Source organism: Theropithecus gelada, chromosome 8 (genome assembly GCF_003255815.1).
Source record: "Theropithecus gelada isolate Dixy chromosome 8, Tgel_1.0, whole genome shotgun sequence".
NCBI lineage: Eukaryota > Metazoa > Chordata > Mammalia > Primates > Cercopithecidae > Theropithecus > Theropithecus gelada.
In genome coordinates this window covers 136,855,080-136,874,251 of record NC_037676.1, presented here as the reverse complement: position 1 = coordinate 136,874,251, position 19,172 = coordinate 136,855,080, and the positions used below count along the sequence as shown (strand labels likewise).

The 19,172-nt window shown below is 44.1% G+C and overlaps 1 protein-coding gene across 7 annotated transcripts in view; it reads left to right on the top strand.

The window, feature by feature from the left end:
* Positions 1 to 19,172, top strand: part of ZFAT (zinc finger and AT-hook domain containing) — a 231,570-nt gene that overhangs the window by 128,256 nt on the left and 84,142 nt on the right. For 6 of the 7 annotated variants that reach the window (XM_025394837.1, XM_025394842.1, XM_025394841.1 and 3 more), the window contains one exon: positions 15,768 to 15,856. In XM_025394837.1, coding sequence (XP_025250622.1) covers positions 15,768 to 15,856 — 89 coding nt within the window. Of the gene's footprint in view, positions 1 to 15,767; positions 15,857 to 16,036; positions 16,203 to 19,172 lie in introns of all 7 variants that reach the window. The other variant, XR_003120881.1, reaches the window with a different exon arrangement.

Genomic DNA, 19,172 nt, shown 5'->3' with positions numbered 1-19,172 from the left:
CATCAGGTGCAGTGAGAGGACCACTGGGACAGGTAGCTTGCCTCAGTGCCAACTTCTGCCACTCCTTGGGTCTCAGTTTTGTCACATTGCAAAATAAGGAAAGGATACCTTAATGTTTCTTGGGTTTCTTTTAGCCTCAATCCTCTGATTCTAGGAAGAAAGGGGTAAAGTAAAGCTAAGGGGTTGGAAATAGGAGGTGCCAGTACAGCTTTATTTTTGAATTCGAGATGATTGCTTTCCCACAGGGCTGCTGTACTTCATTATTTGTGTTTCTCTTTTGACGCTTACCAGTCTCATGTTTTGCCTGGGGCTGGCTTGGTAAACAGAGTGCTGAGTCGGGGACCCCTTGTTCTAGCTCCATTGCTGACTTAGGATGTAGCTTTAATTAAGCTGTAGGTGAGTCTTTTCCTTTTTAATTTTCTCCCATAACATGTTTATTATAGAAACTTTGAAAAAAGTTTATTTACATCTCTTATTCATTTCTGTAGTGCTCATATTTTATCCTGTTGACATCTTAGAGCTCTTTGTACTTAATACTTTGTCATCATTTGCCTTTATGTTTTGTTTATGGTATCTTTTTATATACAAGTTAAATAACTTGGTTCATTTAAAGTTATTTTCCTTTATGTTTTCATCTTCCATGATTCTCTCTGTCAAAAGAAACCTTCCTCAGTTTGGGGCTATATTCTTTTACTTTTTCTTTGAGTTTTAGTTTATGATTACATAACATTTATGAAATTTAATATTCTTGCAATTTATTTTAGCATATGGTATGTGGTAGGAATCTTTGTTTCCAAACGGTTATCATCGACTCAGTATATTTATAGAGAAATCAGTCCTTTCAATTTTATTTTTCAGTGCCAGAATTTCCGAAGATATTGGGTCTAATTCTGAGATTTTGGTCTGTCTCAGTGATTTTTGTACTAGTACCTTATTTTTCAAGCTGTTCTACTGACTAACTTTATTGTTATCCAATAAAGTTTATTTTTTTATGAAGCTTACATAGTTTTTCTCATTTAGTTATTACTCCTTTAGATAAACTGCAGAATTGTTCATCAAGTTAGGACTATCCCTGGGGATGACCTTGTAAGCTGTTTGACGATGTCTGTAACATGCTTTAAATCCATTGGTCACCTGTGCTTGTACAGGTGCCTTGGTTGTCTTGATGAGACTCTCAGCCTTTAACCATACAATTAGCTTTTTACTTAGAAGCAAAGATTGCCTTACAGCCTGCCTGGAATTATTTGGTTTTAGTTGTATTTGTGGTATGAGTAATAACTCAGTCGGTTGCTCTGTAGAGAAGCCGTGTAGAGTAGGTAGAGCTAGAGAGGCTTGGGTGTGGGTCTGTCTACCCCTTCCTAGTAGGGTGATTTTGGTCAGATTACTTCTCTGAACCTCACTTTCCTCATCAGTAAACTGGGATAGGTATACTCTTTTGTTGAGTGAGTCTGAGGATCAAAAGACAGGAAGTGTACCCCATGCTTGCCTGGCAACCTCCTGTTCTCCTGGCTGCCCTGCCTCAGCATCCTGTCCTGGTTCTGCCTTAGCTTTCTGATCTCTACCTCTCGGAGGCCATGGGGTTCAGTCTATGAGCGTTGTTCTTTTTTTTTTTTTTTCACCGCTGTGTCAGAGTCTCACTTTGTCAGCTAGGCTGGAGTGCGGTGGTACGATCTCAGCTCACTGAACTCCGCCTCCCGGGTTCAACTGATTCTTGTGCCTCAGCCTCCTGCCATAGCTGGGATTACAGGCATGTGCCACCATGCCCAGCTAATTTTTGTATTTTTGGTAGAGATGGGGTTTCGCCATGTTGGCCAGGCTGGTCTTGAACTCCTGACCTCAAGTGATCTGTCTGCCTCGGCCTCCCAAAGTGCTGGGGTTACAGGCGTGAGCCACTGCATGTTCTTTTTTTCCTCACACCTTTGGTGATCCCTCCAGTCTTACGGCTTTAAACACCATTTAGATAGAGGGTGTATGGTTTGGCTGTGTTTCCACCCAAATCTCATCTTGAATTGTAGCTCCCATAATTCCCATGTGATGTGGGAGGGACCCAGTGGGTGATAATTGAATCATGGGGCAGTTTCCCCCATACTGTTCTCATGCTAGTGAATGAGTCTCACGAGATCTGGTGGATTTGTAAGGGGTTTCCGCTTTCTCTTGGCTCTCATTTTCTCTTGCCTGCCGCCATATGAGATGTGCCTTTTGCCACGATTGTGAGGTCTCCCCAGCCACATGGAACTGTGAATCCATTAAACTTCTTTTTCTATATAAATTACCCAGTTTCAAGTAGGTCTTTATCAGTAGTGTGAAAACAGACTAATACAGAAGGCTTCCACGCTTGGATTTCCAGTCCTCTTGTTCCTCCCAGCCTTGGCACTGCCCTGTCTGTAACTGCCCACTCAACATCTGCACTTGGATGCCCACCTGGCCCCCCGAGCTTAGGGTGCTCAACACTAAGCTCCTAATCTTCCTCCCTAGACCCCACCCAGGGGTTGCCAAAGTTTGTAAAGAGATTGTAAATATTTTTGGCTTTGAGTGCTACATCCAGTTTTCTCTTTTTTGTTGTTTTTGTTTTTACAAACTTTGAAAGTGTAAAAGCCAAGCTTAACTCCCAGCTGTATGAAAGCAGAAAGCAGGCTCAATTTGGTGCTCGGGCATAGGTTGCCAACCCCTGTTGTACCCCATCTTGGGAAATGGCTACTCCTTTTCCTTTGCCCAGGTCAAAAGCATTGGGTCAGTCTTGACTGTCTCATTCATACCCCATACATGATCCATTAGCAAATCCTGTGTGTTCTGTCTTTAACATGATCCAGAGTTCTGCTGCTTCTCAGCACCCTCATGCCATCCTTTTTGTACAGGCCACTGTCATCTCTGCCTCCATTCTTGCAGTAGCCCCCTAACCTTTCCCTAGAACCTCTCCTGGTCCCCACAAGTCCATTCTCAGCAAAACAGCCGGTGATCCTGTAGAAACAAAGGCCAGGTCATGCCACTCGCCTCCTAACCTTTCCCTGGAACCTCTCCTGGTCCCCACAAGTCCATTCTCAACAAAACAGCCAGTGATCCTGTGGAAACAAAGGCCAGGTCATGCCACTCCTCTGTTCAGAACCCTCCTGTCTATCTGCTGTCATTCTTAGTGGAAGCCCAATTCTTCACCATGACCTGCTTGATCCCCCCGTCTCTCTGACCTCTTCTCCTTCTAGTCTCCCCCAACTGGCATCTCTCCAGACATATTGCATTCATTCCCTTTATTTTATATTTTTATTTTTTGGAGACAGAGTTTTGCTTTGTTGCCCAGGCTGGAGTGCAGTGGCATGATCTCGGCTCACTGCAACCTTTGCCTCCCAGGTTCAAGCAATTCTCCTGCCTCAGCCTCCCGAGTAGTTGGGATTACAGGCATGTGCCACCACACCCGGCTAATTTTTTGTATCTTTAGTAGAGATGGGGTTTCACCATGTTGGGCAGTCTGGTCTTGAACTCCTGACCTCAGGTGATCTGGCTGCCTCGGCCTCCCAGAGTGCTGGGATTACAGGCATGAGTCACCATGCCCGGCCTATCTTCATTCCTGTTCCTCACACCTGCCAGGTATGTGCTCATCTCAAGGGCTTTGCTTTGGCCCTTCGCTCTGCATGGAGTGTTCTTTCTCCCTGTCTGAATGGATACCTCCTTCATGTCCTGGAGGTCTTTATTGAAGAGTCACTCGGAATGAGTCTTCCCTCGGTGCTTACGTGTAGAGAGTCTCCATACCCCACCAACTAGTCCAGACGCCCGTGGCTTCCTGTGCTGCTCTCCTTGGCTTATCTTTCTCTAGTGTATTATATAGTTTCCTTATTTACCACTTTTTTGTCTCTATTACTGGAACGATCCCACTAATTACTTCATACTCTCTTTCATGTTTTTTACTGTTTCTCTTTAAACCAACCCTTCTCCAATGTACTGTATAATTTCCTTATTTATGAAGTTTCGTGTCTTCCACTAGATTGTAAGCTTCACAAGCAGGGATTTTCGACTTACTACATTTATTTTGTATCCTCAGCACTTAGAACAGGGCTTGGCTTATCAGAGGCACTCAATAAATTTGTGTTTATTGAATGAGTGGAAAATGTAAAGTGCCTTGCATAAAATGGCTGGGATGTAGTAGTACTCACAAAGTGTCAATTATTTTCTCTGTTTCATCTTAGATAGTTCTGTTAAATCAAATGCTTGTGAATTATGTATTTTAAAATATGGTCAAGGAACTCACCATTAAGTGAATCTTCTTGGGCATTTTTTAATGAAGTAAAAAGGAATTGAGTAATTACAATTACCCTTTCTTCTAACTACTTGTGAATCCAATTTTTCACATTTGCTGGCTTACTTAAAGTGATATATCCCTATTTGTGGCATTCCTATTTCCCGAAGGAACTCATTATTGTACCTTAGAAAAGATAGCTCGTTCTGGGTGAAGGTTTCAGTTAAAAAGATTTGCCAGTCAATATGTACAGAGAGAGACATTGATCTATAAAGGGCCCGATTAAACCCTTTGTGTGTATGCCAACAGGATGGAAGAATTTAATGCAAAGATCATGCTGTAATGTAGTTCCCCTCTTTTGACTTTAAAAAGGCCTAGACATGATGTGCTATCTGGAGGTTTATATATGATTCTGCCCACCCATAGCAGATGGGGAAGGTTAAGCTGTACAGTGCCTTTATGTTATGTAATCAAACAGGAATCCTCAAATCATGAAATAAAAAGGTCTTTGGAGTTTATTACTGATTCCTTTGGGTCTCTCCCCTCCCCTGATCCAGACTGCCCCTGTACATTTTAATTAAGAAGTTTTGGGGTAAAATTTGAAAAGAATTATCCAGGCTTCAAGTACTCTTGTAATGGCAAGTGGAAATTTGAGTATGGAAATTAGGTTTGAGTGGAGTAAGTACCCTTTTTTTCCATCCCTTCTTCAGTTTATGATAAGAGAGCTCATGGCTGTAGATGAAAATATTCTAGGAGATCTGAGTGCGGAGTTTTGCTTTGTTTTCCTCCCCTGTCCTCTAAAAAGCAAAGCCACTCTAGGATAAAGTAGCCCCATGGCCTTTTGCTTCTAAAAACAGAACCAGGAAGTAAATAGAAAATGGTCCCTGAGCACCTAGCTGGGTTGATCTTACAAGGTTAACTTGCAAGGTTTTAGTGAGACGGTCTTTCTACTGCATCCTTGTCCCCCTTGTCCTTCCTCCTACTTGCCCTTGGAGAAAAGGTGAAGGGGCAGGTGTGGAAGTGTGGCTACTGGATGAACATGGTAGGTTTCTGTTGCTTATCCTTGGGCTGGAGTCTGGGTGATCGATGGGAGAAGGTAGGGCTAATTTCAGGGCCCATAAATACCATTTTTAATAGGTTCACCCTGTTTGTGTTCATATATAGCTCTTTTTCTCAGGTTTTTATAAACCACAAGATCCGTTAGGAATAAGTGACCCCATACTATAAAATGAACTATGCAGCTAACTGAGCAATTAGCTTAGATTGATATACAGATTTAACTTTTTAATGAGGCTTGGCTACCTAAAACCTCACCAGGTAGAGGGATCTCAGCTGCAAATGTCTGGCACAGTGTCTATAACTTTCATCTAGCCCTGGTGCTGTGCTCTGTCCTTTATGTGGCTTTGCACTGCCTTCGGTTTCTTTCCACCTCTGTCTCATGCTGATCCATCTCTCCTTATATCAAAACCGATGTACTAATTACAGAGAATCATCAGGCCCTAAGTCTGCGGTTGCTTGAAGTTCAGCCTTTAAAGTACAGAGACTTCTTTAACTGTATTTTTATTGCTGTAGCTATTTCTGTTCCGATTTGCCACTGCATAAATCCCCACAGATGCTAGAACTGTGAAGATGTGTGCTTTGCAAAACACTTGCTGCAAAATGCCTGTTATGCTTCCTGTAGGATGCTTTTCTTACATGAGGCAGCAAACCTCTGTGTGCTGGGCTACATGGAGAAGTGAGGAGGTAGAGTAGGGAGAACCTTGGGCTCCAGAGGCAGGCCCAGACTGGAATCACTTCTTGCCTGAACAGTCTTGAACAGTGATCCCCATTTGTAACATGGATGTTACATGTTTCCTGTGGCTCCTGTAACAAATTACCACAAAGTTAGCGACCTAGATCAACACAGATGTATTATATTGTAGTTTGGAGGTCAGCGATCTAAAATCAAGGTATCAGCCGGGCTGCATTCCTTCTAGGAACTCTGGAGGGGAACCTGTCTCTGTATCCTGTGGCTTATGGACCCCTTCCTTCATATTCAAAGCCAGCAGTCCAGCATCTTCCAATCTCTTCTGTCTCTGCTTCCGTCGCCGCACTCCTTCTCTGACTTCAAGCCTCCTGCCTCCCTTTTATAAGGACCCTTGTGATTTCACTAGGACTATCTGGATAGGCCAGGCTAGTCCCCAGCTGAAGATCTTTGGCTTAATCACATCTGCAAACTCCTTTTTTTTTTTTTTCCCCATATATGGTAGCATGTATAGGTTCTGGGGATTCGAATCTGGATATCTTTGGGAGGGCCATTATCAACCCACAGCATGGGGCTGCGGGAAGATTAATTGGGTTCATACTGTGGGTGTCAGCTCATGTACCCTTTCCTCTGGCGCATGAACCAGTAGCTCTTAATGACACAGTATAAGAATGGATACTTGTAGCAGTTAATTTACATCATCTGGGAAAGATTAAATCACTTTTTTTTTCAAATATTCTCTTATTAGGAAGGCACAATGCAATAGTTAATATTTAAAGAGTATCACTGTTGAAAAGGGTAAAAGTCAGTTTCCTGAAAAAAAGTTAAAGTCAATTTCCTAAAAACTCTTGAAAATTTACTTATGTAAAATACCACCTTTTTCAGTAAGACTGGATAAACAGTCATAAGGAGGCATTTTTACTTTTATACCTCTAGAATAGTATTACTAATAACAGTTGAGATTTATGGAAATTCTTTCCTGTAAGTACTTTAGAGCTCCTTCAGGTTTGGGGTGCACATAAAATTTGATTTGGCAAGGATGATTTAATTTAGCAGATACTTCAAACAAGTTGCCTTAAATTCCAAGGAATTTTTCGTTGCTGTCTCTCTCTGTGTTCTGATGGAATCCAGATGCCAAAAGCTGAAGGTGACGTTTTAAGTTTTTTTTTCCTACCATTCCATTCCTTCTTAGTTTTATATAGAACTCTATTTAAAGTAAGCAAGCAGCTGGAGTCATCCTCAGGGAAAGTCACCAAGCAGATGAGGCTGTAGTAAGAAACAAAGGGAACAACAGGTGCCACACATAGTGCCAGTGCCAAGTCGCCAGGCTAGGGCTTCACAGATCCCACGGTGGCCCGCCCACAGCTGCCAGGAGGCAGGGAGCGATTGCCTTTCTTTTCAGAAGCAGAGAATGGGAGCTCAGCCTGTGGCTCCCTTACAGCTGAGTTTCAGAGGTCTAGGGCAACATGGGTGCCTTTGTGCTTCCATGTCCAGCTGGGAATAACTTCCTGCTTGAGCCCAGGGGCTTCAGCAAGGCAGGTACCGTGCTGGCTCCCCCACCTACCACATTGCTATCCCTCTTTCCTTCCATGTGGAGAGTCAACAGGAACTTAAGTCTGAGCTCTCTTAGGTTTGGTCACATCTCTTTATCTAACCTGAGGCAGGATAACAAGTATTCCTGTTTCTTCTTTCCTTCTCCTATTTTCAAGTCCCCTCTTCCCTTTCTAACAGGATAGCCTGGGTAACATTTTACCTGGCTAAGGCTGGAGTAAAGAGCAGAGCTCAGGATTCTCTGACTCCAGACCCTGTGCTGGCTTTCACTGTCTGGTGATCCTTGAATTCAGCCAGCATCCAGTTCCCAGGCCCAGGCAGTGCTCAAAAGGACAGAGGTCAGCTTTGCTTCATCAGTCATGGACATGCAGTCCCAGCACTCATGGTTAGGCAAAGAAAGAGGCTCCTTCCAAAAGAACACTTGAAAGCGGAGAGAGATTTGCGAAGATGTGCCTCACCTTTGGAGAGATGAACAGAAATAATGGAAATGACATTTTCGTGCCTGCATCCCCATCTTTGAAGGAGAGTTCAACCAAATCACACATTTTTAAAGGGAAATGGAGCTGCTAGTGAGACACTGTGTTTCCAGAAAGAGCTGCGGTGTCTGCAGTGGAAACCTCTAGCGAGCCTAGCACTCAGAAAGACGTCTAACTGAAAACTACAGGGCCAGGAACACTGATGGGGTCCCTTTCCTTCCACCGGCAACATCAGACTGCATAAATCCACAAACTGCCATACAGTCCTCGAAGTTTATCTTTGAACTACACGACACATCTTTCCTTTCTTAAACAAATTTGTTGCCAGTTCTCAAGAACCTTCTAAGGAAGGTGGCCTGTTTTGTTGTTGTGTTATTTTTCTTTTTACATTTTTAAAATTAAAGTACACACACACACACACACACACAGACAGTTCAGAAGTATACAGCTCAGTGGATTGTTACAAAGGAGGCACACCTGTGTAACTACAGTCTAGAAGAAACAGCACACTTCCAGCCTCTTGGCAATTTCTTACTCCCGCGACATCATTGCCCATCTCTCTTGCCCAGAGGTAACTGCTTACTGCCCTGACTTCTAGCACTGTAACGTGCTTTTCCTTGTCTTTGAACTTCATAGAGTTGATTCATACAATATGTGTTCTTTTATGTCTGGCTTCTTCCTTTTCACAGTATGGTTGTGAGATTCATCTAGTTTGTTATGATTTTGACTTTTACCATCTGGGCCTGTAGGTCAAATAAAGAATTTCATAGGGAAATGAGATTCTAAATTCTGTTGTTTCTGACCAGGAAATCTTTGTTCCCACAGTGATTTTTTTTTTCCCACCGTGGCAGTACTTTTGCAGTCAGCTTGGAGTGTGTGTTCTGCAACAGTGTTTCTCCAAAAGTGGTATGACTCAGCTTTGCTTTGTCCTTATTTACAAGGCGTGGCTCAGAATGACATTTGACTGTTTACAGAAATTAAATTCTGCCCCAGAGGTAAAGAAGCGACTACTCCTGAAATTTTTTTGCAAAATTAGGCCACTGGCTCTTTTTTGTGAAGAAGAGGGAGAAAGATACTTGGTCAGAAAGAGCACCCGTAAGTCAGTGCCCTGCCAGTCAAGGCTGGGGTGCTGTTTTTTAAAAGACGGTGAACTTTCAAGTTCAGAAGCCATGGGTATCATTTTATGGCTCTGCGTTGAAAGATCTGTCTTCTGGTTTGTGTGCAGTAACGGATGAAACATCTCAGCCTTTCAGAGATGGGTGCTAATGATCTGAAATGCTTTTCTGTTAGAGTGCAGACAACATGAAAACAACGTTCATAAAAATCCAACCTCTTCCTGCAAGTGTGCCCACAATTCTTTAAAAATTCTTTATTTTAAATCTTTAAAAATCTTTATTCATGTTCCTATGGAATGGCTATATAGTTGTAATGAAAAGATATAATTCTTATTAATATTATAATAATCCTTTGTTGCTTGTACAGTTCATTAATAACAAGTTTAAGAGTTATATGTTGCACTAAGGTGATCCATGAGTTCTATAACCATTCCCTTATTTCTGGACAATGTGTTATTTTCATTTTTCCTCCCATTATTATAACTTATGTGGCAGGGGCTTCTTTCTTGCATATATAAACTTTTTCTTCTTTTGAATTAACTCCTTAGGACACATTTCCAGGAGCAGGATGGCTATTTTGTTTTGGTGGTTTTAATTGTGCATTGCACTGCCAGCTTCCTTTCCAAAAAATTGTACCAGAAATAAGAAAGTGTCCCAGCTCAACTCTTGCATTTTTAACACTTTGTTACTAAAAATGTCTAGTTTCTTAGCTTAATGGGTATCAAATCTTACCATGTTATAATTTTTATTTATGTGATAGCTCGTAAAATCAAACAGGTATTGTGACAGTTAAATGAGTTAATGGTCATAAAGCATTTGTAGCATTGGTTCAAAGTGCTGTGTAGAAGAGTGTGCTGTCATTGGACTTTTTCAGTTAATTAAATCTGATTCTGTCCTCTCTAGAGAACACTGTTTGGTCAAGCCCTATTTTGGCCTGCTTTCTGGGGTCTTGGTGTTTTATAGTCATACATTCACTGGTTCATTCAACAGCTATACTTCTTGGACTCTTGGTTGCAGTTGACAGAAACTCATTTGAGGTCACAGAATTCGCCAAGGGGCATTTATGGTAAACTTACTTGGAATCTGACAGAGACTCAGGGCTTTTGTGTTTGAGTTCCTTCTTCCCAGTGCTGCGTTCACCTCTTCCTCGTGCGGCTGGTCTCCTTACCTTTCCATCTTGTGTAACGTCGCTTCCTCACAGAAGCCTTCCCTGACAGCCTGGCCACATGGCCGCACCCCTTCCACACTCCCTCATGCTCCACCATGGCTCCTTGCCTTTGTCCTTCGTGGCCTGTTGCAGTTGGTAATTATTTGTTGGAATACTTGCTGGTTGTCCATTTAGGTGATGAGCACCAGAAGCAGGGCCTGTGGTGTCTTGTCCACTCTCATCTCCTGGGGTCAGGCATGGTCCTGGCACCCAGCGGCACCTCCGTGAATGCTCGCTGAGTGAATGGACACAACCAGCCAGGCGATTGTCTTCATCCTCCACCTTTCGTCCTCTCTGCTTCCTTACTTCATACTGATGTCCTGTCTCTGTCTCTCTATGCTGTGCTCTCCTCTCACCCCCTGTAGATTGGCTTGCTTACTAGTTTCACCCACAGACTGAAAACACAACTCTCATCCACTCCTGAGTTGCAGGCTTCATATCTGGACAGTTCTGATTCCAGGCTCAGCTACAGTCTCTTGTCCACCGTGGTCCAATCTCCTGTGACTTGGAGTGGGGAGATGGTGGGTAGGACCACATATCACTGGCCCTTGTGATGCCCCGTGTGACCATGTTGATTATGGGGAGGGGAGAAAGGGTGGCTGAACAGACTTCTGAATGGGGTGCTCATATAAATTAACTGCTAGCCTTACCTCCAGGATGCTCTCACCTCCAAGCACTGAGGACGTGGCATGAAAATTGCAGTCTTGTCTCAAAGTCCCTACAACCTGCAAGGGTGCCAGACGGACCAACCAAGGTGAATCAGTGCACTGCTTTGGTGATTGCAACCAAAGTCAAAACCCAAAATCTCCACTGTCATGAGGTGAACATTCTCGTGAGTGAGATAGTTAACAAACACTATAAATGAATAAAGTGTGTGGTATATTACAGTGGAAATATGAAGACATCTAGAATATTAAGAAAATTGAGAGATGAAAATAAAGATATGAATATGAAATGATTCCATTTCAGTATGAAAATATAAGCTGAGAAATGCTAAAAATGAGTCAGTAAAGGGATATAGGGACTGTGATTTTAAACAGAATGGGCTGAAAGGACTCAGTGTGAAGGTGACATTTGAACAGAGACTTGAGGAAGATGAGGCAACAGAGCATGGCATATCTGGGATGGGCACCCCAGGCTCTGGGAACAGCAGGTGCAGAGGTCTGGAGGTGGGTGGGTAGACTGTGTCTATGGAGTGGAGAGAGGTGAAGGCAGTGCATGAGGTCCAAGAGGTGACAGGGAGCCACACACCCCTGTGCCCTGCAGCCACTACGAAGCTCCTGGCTTTTGCTCTGCGTGGAGATGAGGCCAGATAGGGTGTTGGGAATAGGAGGAGGAGGAGGTTTTCTGTAAACTCTGCTATTACAACTGTTTACTTACACTTTGATATAGTTGTACAAACCTTTTCCTTTGCTCTGTTTTTATGCTTTTTGTTTTAGGTATATTGATTTAGGCTGGCTTAATTAGAACTGAATACTTGGATTGTCTCGGAGTGTCAGGGAGGTACAGGTCTGGAGGACACTGCACTCAGCTGAACGGTCCACTGCGGGGTCACCTGTATGTACCCCCAGCCTCATCCTTCAGGGGGCTGCTTTTCAGATGCTTGCAGGCCCAGTCCCTGAGTCCACCCTCACATCAGACAGGGATTACCTCCCCATTTTTCTGATGGGGCCTCTGAGTAGCATAGAAGAAAGAACCCAGGGTCACTCAGGGTGAGCAGGACAGGGCCAGAAAGAGAACATAGTTCCCCTGCAACTGGCTCTTCTTGGGCCGTCCTTTCTGATGGGTAGTCACCTTATGTGTTAGTGGCACAGATATGCCATTGCTGGTATAAATTCCTCCTTCCATTTGGGAAATTGTATCACACCCTTATTAGCTGAAAAGATTCTTATGTGGCTATGAATGGAGGTGTTGGGGTGAACAGACCGGGGGCCAAATCTGGGCTCTGCCACTTACCACTTCGTGATCTGACAAGTGACTCAGAGTCTTGATCCCAGGTCCTCATCCGTGAAAGGGCGACACTGCCTGCCTCCTGGGCTTTTGGTGCGTGGTAAGATCGTACACGTCATGCCCCAGCACAACTCATGATGCCTAGTAGTCCAGTGGGTAGACCTAGCCAGGTATATTTTGGGGAAAAGGAATTACTTTTTAACAGTCAACCTCTTTTCTTTGTAGTCATTCTTTTCTTCCCCTGATATTCTGGGTGGTTCACATCCACATGCAGCCATTCGATGTGCATCTCCCAGCATTCTGAGGTCAGTTTCACCTCGAGTAAATACTAGGTTTTGCAGTTAACTCTGCCTGTAAGTCTCAGAAATCTCTTGATAGAAAACCATCTGACGGTCTCAAAGTATTACTCTTTTATGATTAGTCATGAATCTGTATCCCATTATTTTAATTAGGCAGCAAACAATTATGTCAGGTGCTCTCCCAGGCTTGTTTGATAGGTGCTGGCTATGGTTGCTGAAAACATTGGTAATATTTATTGCCAGGGCTCTGATGCTTCAGTAAGGGATGGCTTTTAGCTGCTGCCTTCTTTTCTTGTCTCTTGCAGAGTCTTGGAAGTACATCCATAAAAGGCTGACTCTTGATTGCAAACGAGGCAATTCTATTTATTCATTTTAGGGTTCTTTTTTAGCACTTAATCTGTTACTCTTTGACCCAAGTGTTTGATAATGAATGACAGAATATTTATCAACTTAGAGAATGGTTCCATTAGCTCTGCTTCCCCCACTCTAGTGGTGAAGAACACAGCACGATTTTGCCCAGGCTGCCCAGCATAAGGATGCTGTACACACATGAGCCATGTGTCAGTGGAGAATTGTGTTTAGCTGAGATTCCACTGGAGCTGTGTAGAAATGTGTGGCCCTATGTTTAAAAGAAGATGTTACTGTATTTTTTTTTAAGTTCTAATTGCTCTCTAATTGTAACTGTGTGACTTACAAGTGAAAAAGTTTCGTTACGCTTTGGGCTTGCAGAATTAATAAAATTGAGAATTTTGGGTTCATTCACCTGGAATAAAAGATACAACTGTGGTATTAATGTTTGTTTCCTTTTGCTGCTCTTATTGAGAGTGATGTTCATATAAGACGTATAAAATTTTTGCTCAGTTCAGTTTAATGAAATGCATGGAATATATTCAGTCTGTGTGTGCACTCATGCTCTGGGGTACCAAGATGAGTAAGATGTGGTCCCTGCCCATGGGCAGCTGAAGGCAGCCCCTGCCTTGTAAAGGCTGTAGAGGTGGAGCATAGACTGAAGCAAGTGAACAGTGTGTAGGGGGCCTGTGGAGGGCTGCCTCTTGGCCCAGTTACCGGAGTGTTCAATTTGAGTTCTGAATTAATAGGAAGAATGGCTAGATGCTGCAAGACAGTGCATTTCAGGCATGGAAAATGTTAGCAAAGGCTCAGGGGTCTGAGATTGCAAAGGCAAGGCAGAAAGTTTGGAGAACTCAAGGAGTTCACTGTTATGAGCCTAAATACAGAGGGGACAGGCACAAGAGGAAGTCAGAGAGAGGGGCGGGGTGGGTTGGGGAGAGTTGGTTCTGATTCTGGAGGGCCTTCTCTGCTGAACTCTGGAACGTCAACTTGGCTCTGAAGTTGGGGCCATTGGTTGGTTCTCATGGCTGGACTGTGGGATGGTTTATGCTGTAGCTCATCTGGTTAGAAGGTGAGGCATCTGGATGCATGTGTAGATAGATGTGTGGGTTGTGGATGATGGATGGATGATGGATGGATGGATGGACGGACGGATGGACGGATGGATGGATGGTAGTGTTTTATGAAGGCAAGGAAACCAGCTTAGGGGCTTTTGCTGTTGTCCAAGAAAGAAATGAGCAGGACCTAACCCGGTGTGGAGGTATTAGAAATAGAGAGAAATAGACAGACAAGAGAAATATTTAGGAGATGAAATCAGGTGCTGAAAAAAATGAGGTGAGTGTAAGTTAGGGCCATAAAGATGTTGAGGAAGGCTACTGGGTATCTGATGTAGGTGATCAGATGAGTGATTAACTGGGAAGGCTGGAGGTGGAAGCTGTTTGGTGAAGAAGATGTGTCCAGCTTAGGACATTTGGGACAGCTAAGTAGCTGGTCCAGCAGGCAGTTGTATACTCAAGTCTCAGATTCAGAGAAGAGATTAGAGTAGAAGATGCTGATTTTGGCATCAAAGGTTTACAAAAGCCTGTAGGGGTCAGTTATATGCAAGGATGCTTGCAGAGTTAGACTAGGAGGGTGGGCTGGAACACTGTGGAACATCAGCAGCCTAATGATATCTGCCCTGATGAGAGGGAATGCCTCAGGGATACTCAAAATGAATAGAGAGGCCCAGAGAAGAGGGTATTGTTATGGAGTCAAAGGAACAGACGATTTCCAAAGGGTGAACTCTTAATGGAGTCATATTAAGAGTCATCCAGTAACATACAGGCCAAAATCCGCCACTGGCTTGGCATCCTAGTGAGAACAGGTTTCCAGTGAGCTGGCAGTGAAGAGAGGGGAGGGGAATGTCTAAGAGGGAAAGGTGCAAGAGCGCTCTAGGAGGAGCCAGTACTTCTGGGAACCCAGCCACAGTGGCTGCGGGTGTCATGCCCTGAGGAGGTTTACACCATTAGAAGCTGCTTGTTGAATTCTTTACTGCTATACGAAGTAGGCCACATTTACATTTGGTTACACATGTTTGTATTATTGCTTGTTGAGGTTTTATTTATGCTAATCAGAGGCAAAATATAGTGTACCTCACATATCTATTAACTTGTTTTAACATACCCCATTATTGAATGTTTAAATATTGCTAAAACCTTAATCTTTTTAAGAGCAGTGGTTTACGTTTCGCTAGTTTTCTTTCTAGCATTCTCTCAAAAATGCCTTTGGCACTCCAACCAGAGTTCGGAGTTCTGCAACACAGATCCTGCACTCTGCTGACCATCATCCTGCAGACTCACCAGACTTTCAGGGTTATGTCTAAGGTCCTTGTGAGATGGTCCAGGCCCTTGACATTCTGGGCCGGCAGCCTCTCCGGCTCAGCTCTTGACTTTCCGCAGACCTCACACTCCAGGAAGGAAGATGCAGCTGCTCCACTTTGCTGAGCACCCTGTGGTCCATTCCTCTGCAGTCTCATCTGTGTGCGCTCCTCTCCCTCGATGCCCTTCTCTCTGGGTAGCTGGACACACCCTTGCTCTTTCTTTAGGAGACTGATGGAATGTCACTGCTCATGGGGCCTCCCCAGGTGGAGCTGGCTGTGCCTCTCCGTCCCTAGGGAGCACCTCTCCACTCCCAGCTGTTGAAGACTGAGCGTGCTGCCTTGTGCCTGTGCACCTCGTTGCTGTTCCCTTCTGAGATTCTGATCCTCACATGGCAAGGAACACCTTTGTGTACCTGGCTCCATGCCTGGCACTTCATTCACGGTGGGAGCTGCTGGCCTGGCGACGCTCACCTTGTCCTTCGCTTCTTTCCAGGGAAGCAGTTTAAGTGCACGGTGTGTGACTACACAGCGGCCCAGAAGCCACAGCTGCTGCGGCACATGGAGCAGCATGTCTCCTTCAAGGTAAGAGGGCTCTGGAGAAGGAGGCAGATGTTCAGGCAGAAAAGGCATCACTTTTCAAAGTGAAGATGGAGAAAGCATTCTTTCATTATTTGTTGGTGTTCCCTTCGCTTTGGGGTCCCCTTAGCTGGTACACATGGGGTCTGAGGCATAGTGCAGTTTATTTGTGCTCTCTCGTTCCAGAAGCGTAGCATTTCTCTGTAATTTGGAAACCAAGTCAAAGATGCGTAAGAGGATGCAGACGGAAGAAAAGGCACAGTCTTTGCATAAAAGCACTGGAATGATTTAGAGGAAGGCTTGCAGGCTTTAGGGACACTTATTTTTGCTTTCAGATCCTGGATTGCCGCAGGTGAGTCACCTGATAAAGCAGGTGTGATGAAGCCCACCCGACAAGCAGTTGTAAAAACTGGAGATTGTGTTCAGGAGTGTCCACCACAGTGCCCAGCATGTTGCAGGCGCTCAGGAGATGGTGGCCCTCCATATTCTTTTAGTGCCTCTAATTGGTGTTTCTTCAGTGTGGGTGGTAATGCTTGCCTGCCTAGCCGTTGCTTATGATGCAGTGACTGACAACAATAACTAGGGTCCAGTAATTTGTTCAGTAAAATGTTCTGCTCAGCACTTGAGAAAACTTGACCCTTAAAATTACTGCTGTTGCTGGCACAGCAGCATGGCACACATGGCACACATGGCAAGGAATCATTCCATTTGTAAACTTGTTGCTCTAAAATGGTTTTTGAAATTGTGTCTGCCATTTCATCCCAGAGAATCATAGAACGTGGGAGGGATGGCGGGGCATCTGTTTTGTCCCGCTGGACTTGCAGCTGGAATCACCCCAAAAGTGGTGGCAGTGGAATTCCTACCAGGCAGTGCCCCAAACCATCCTGATATAGGGCCTGTTGTGATTCCAAACAAAGAAGCACTAAACGCTGGGGTGGTTTGTTTAAAGCAATTACTGAGTCCTTGCCACAGATAGCAAGAGCACAGGGGTCGGGGTTCCGCTTGGGTATGTCCACAGCGAGGTGGTCAGGGTATGGAGTGTTATGGGTGTTAACGGAATTCGGCTCAGGGCCAAGGCTTGTTTCTTTCAGTGGTGTCTTGGGCAATGATCTAGATACTCCTCTTCGGTTTTTTTTTTTTTTTTTTTTTTTTTTTTGAGAAGGCGTCTCACTCCTCTGTTGCCCAGGCAGGAGTGCAGTGGCACGGTCTTGACTCACTGCAACCTCTGTGTCCCAGGTTCAAGCGATTCCCCTGCTTCAGCCTCCCAAGTGGCTGGGATTACAGGGTATCTCAGTTAGCCTGCTACCACGCCCAGCTAATTTTTGTATTTTTGGTAGAGATGGGGTTTCACCATGAACAACCTAGATACTTTTATTGGTGCCTGAGAATTGTTTGAGGCTTCAGTTCTGGTTCAAGCCTACTGGGAAATCTTCCAGCTGGCTGGGCTCACAGAGCAGTCAGGGCACCCTGATTTTTGGTCGGACACAGAAAGAAAGCACTAGAGAGCTGGGCGACCCTACACCAGCACACTGCTAGCTTGTGTTTGTTGAATGTCCATTGTGTGCAGGTCCTGTACCAGGAACTTCATGTTCATCATCTAGAATCTCCTTCTTGGTACATATTATCTTCCATCTTTGAAATACGAAGATTCTAAACCTCAGAGAAGCTAACTGATCACCTGTCAGTCTTTTCTGCCATGCCTATATCCACTGACTTCAGTCACCATGATGATATTGACTTACCTGCATTCAGCACTTCTGAGGTGACGAGGACCTTCCCCACTGGCAAGTTTATTTTATGCTCAGAACAGCCTTGTGGGAGGTGAATTTTCATCGTTCCCTCTCTTGTAGTTGAAGACTGTGATTTGTCAGAGGGAGGCTCAGAGGGATCTGCTGGAACGCCTTTAATGTCCAGGAAGTGAAGAAGCTAAAATGTGAACTTCATCCTCTCACTCCTAGTCCTGTGCTTTTCTCACTGCATGTTCTCAGTTACTTGTTGGGGGCAGAAAGGGAGAAACTGGAGAAACTAAGGATGTTGAAAGGTGTTGCTTCTATAGATGCTTTTTAAAATCACCTATACTGACCATGAGTTTCTTAGGTAGGACCCATATGTCATCTAGTGGGATCATGGCAGTGTCTGAATCAAGAACGGTCTTTAGTGTTATGCATATTTGTGTACATATTTAAAATTAAGAGCTGTATTTCACATTTCACAGCGTGTAGGTGTACTTCTTTGGGGGACTAGTGCAATTATTGCGCTAGAGAATAGAGAGCTAAGGCAAATTTCACTTTGTAGGTGAGAAAATTAGACCCAGTGAGGTTAATTATTTTCCTGGCTTTTGCAGCGTTGCTACTAGACTTTGCAATCATTCCTTGGTTTTCACTGTGAAACATTTTCCTTCCCTAACCAGACCTAGCTGAAATAGCCTTTTTGCCCTGAAATGCTTATTGGTTTTTATTGTTGCTGTTTTGTTTTGTTTTGTTTTTAGGATTGTGGACTATCTGGTTTATGTGCAGAGGAAATGGATTTGGGGATAGTTTCAATTCAGGAATCACTCACATTTGTATTATTATTATTGTTATTATTATTATTATTAATTTTTTTTTGAGACGGAGTCTCACTGTCACCCAGGCTGGAGTGCAGTGGTGTGATGTCGGCTCACTGCAACCTCCGCCTCTTGGGTTCAAGCAATTCTCTGCCTCAGCCTCCTGAATAGCTGGGATTGCAGGCGCCTGCCACCACGCCAGGCAATTTTTTTGTATTTTTAGTAGAGATGGGGTTTCACCATCTTGGCCAGGTTGGTATTGAACTCCTGACCTCGTGATCCACCCGCTTTGGCCTCCCAAAGTGCTGGGGTTACAGGCATGAGCCACCACGCCCAGCCATATATGTATTATTAACTTCTGCCATTACATAGTTGGTGTCCAGTGTTGGGCCTCAGGCCCTGCTGCACTGAGCTGGACCTGATGTCATGGCTGGTTTCCCTTGGGCTCCCTGTGGATTTTGGCTTCGTCCCTATTGAATGGTACTATAAATGGGAATGAAATTCAGACCTGAGTGAGAAACAGGAAATCCAGCCTTAGTTTCTCTCATCCCACAAGTTAGGGTACTCATCAAATGCATGTCAATTTAGGTGGTGTTTCTCAATTAATTGGGACTGACAAAGCAAAATGAAATTGCTTCATACCAACCCCTCATCCAAATACTGGTAATCACTCTGTCCCTGTCGTGTTCCCTTCCCACTCTCTGTGTTAATTTCCTATTGCTGCTGTAACAGATTACCACCAATTTAGTGGCTTAAAATAGCTCAGATTGATTATCT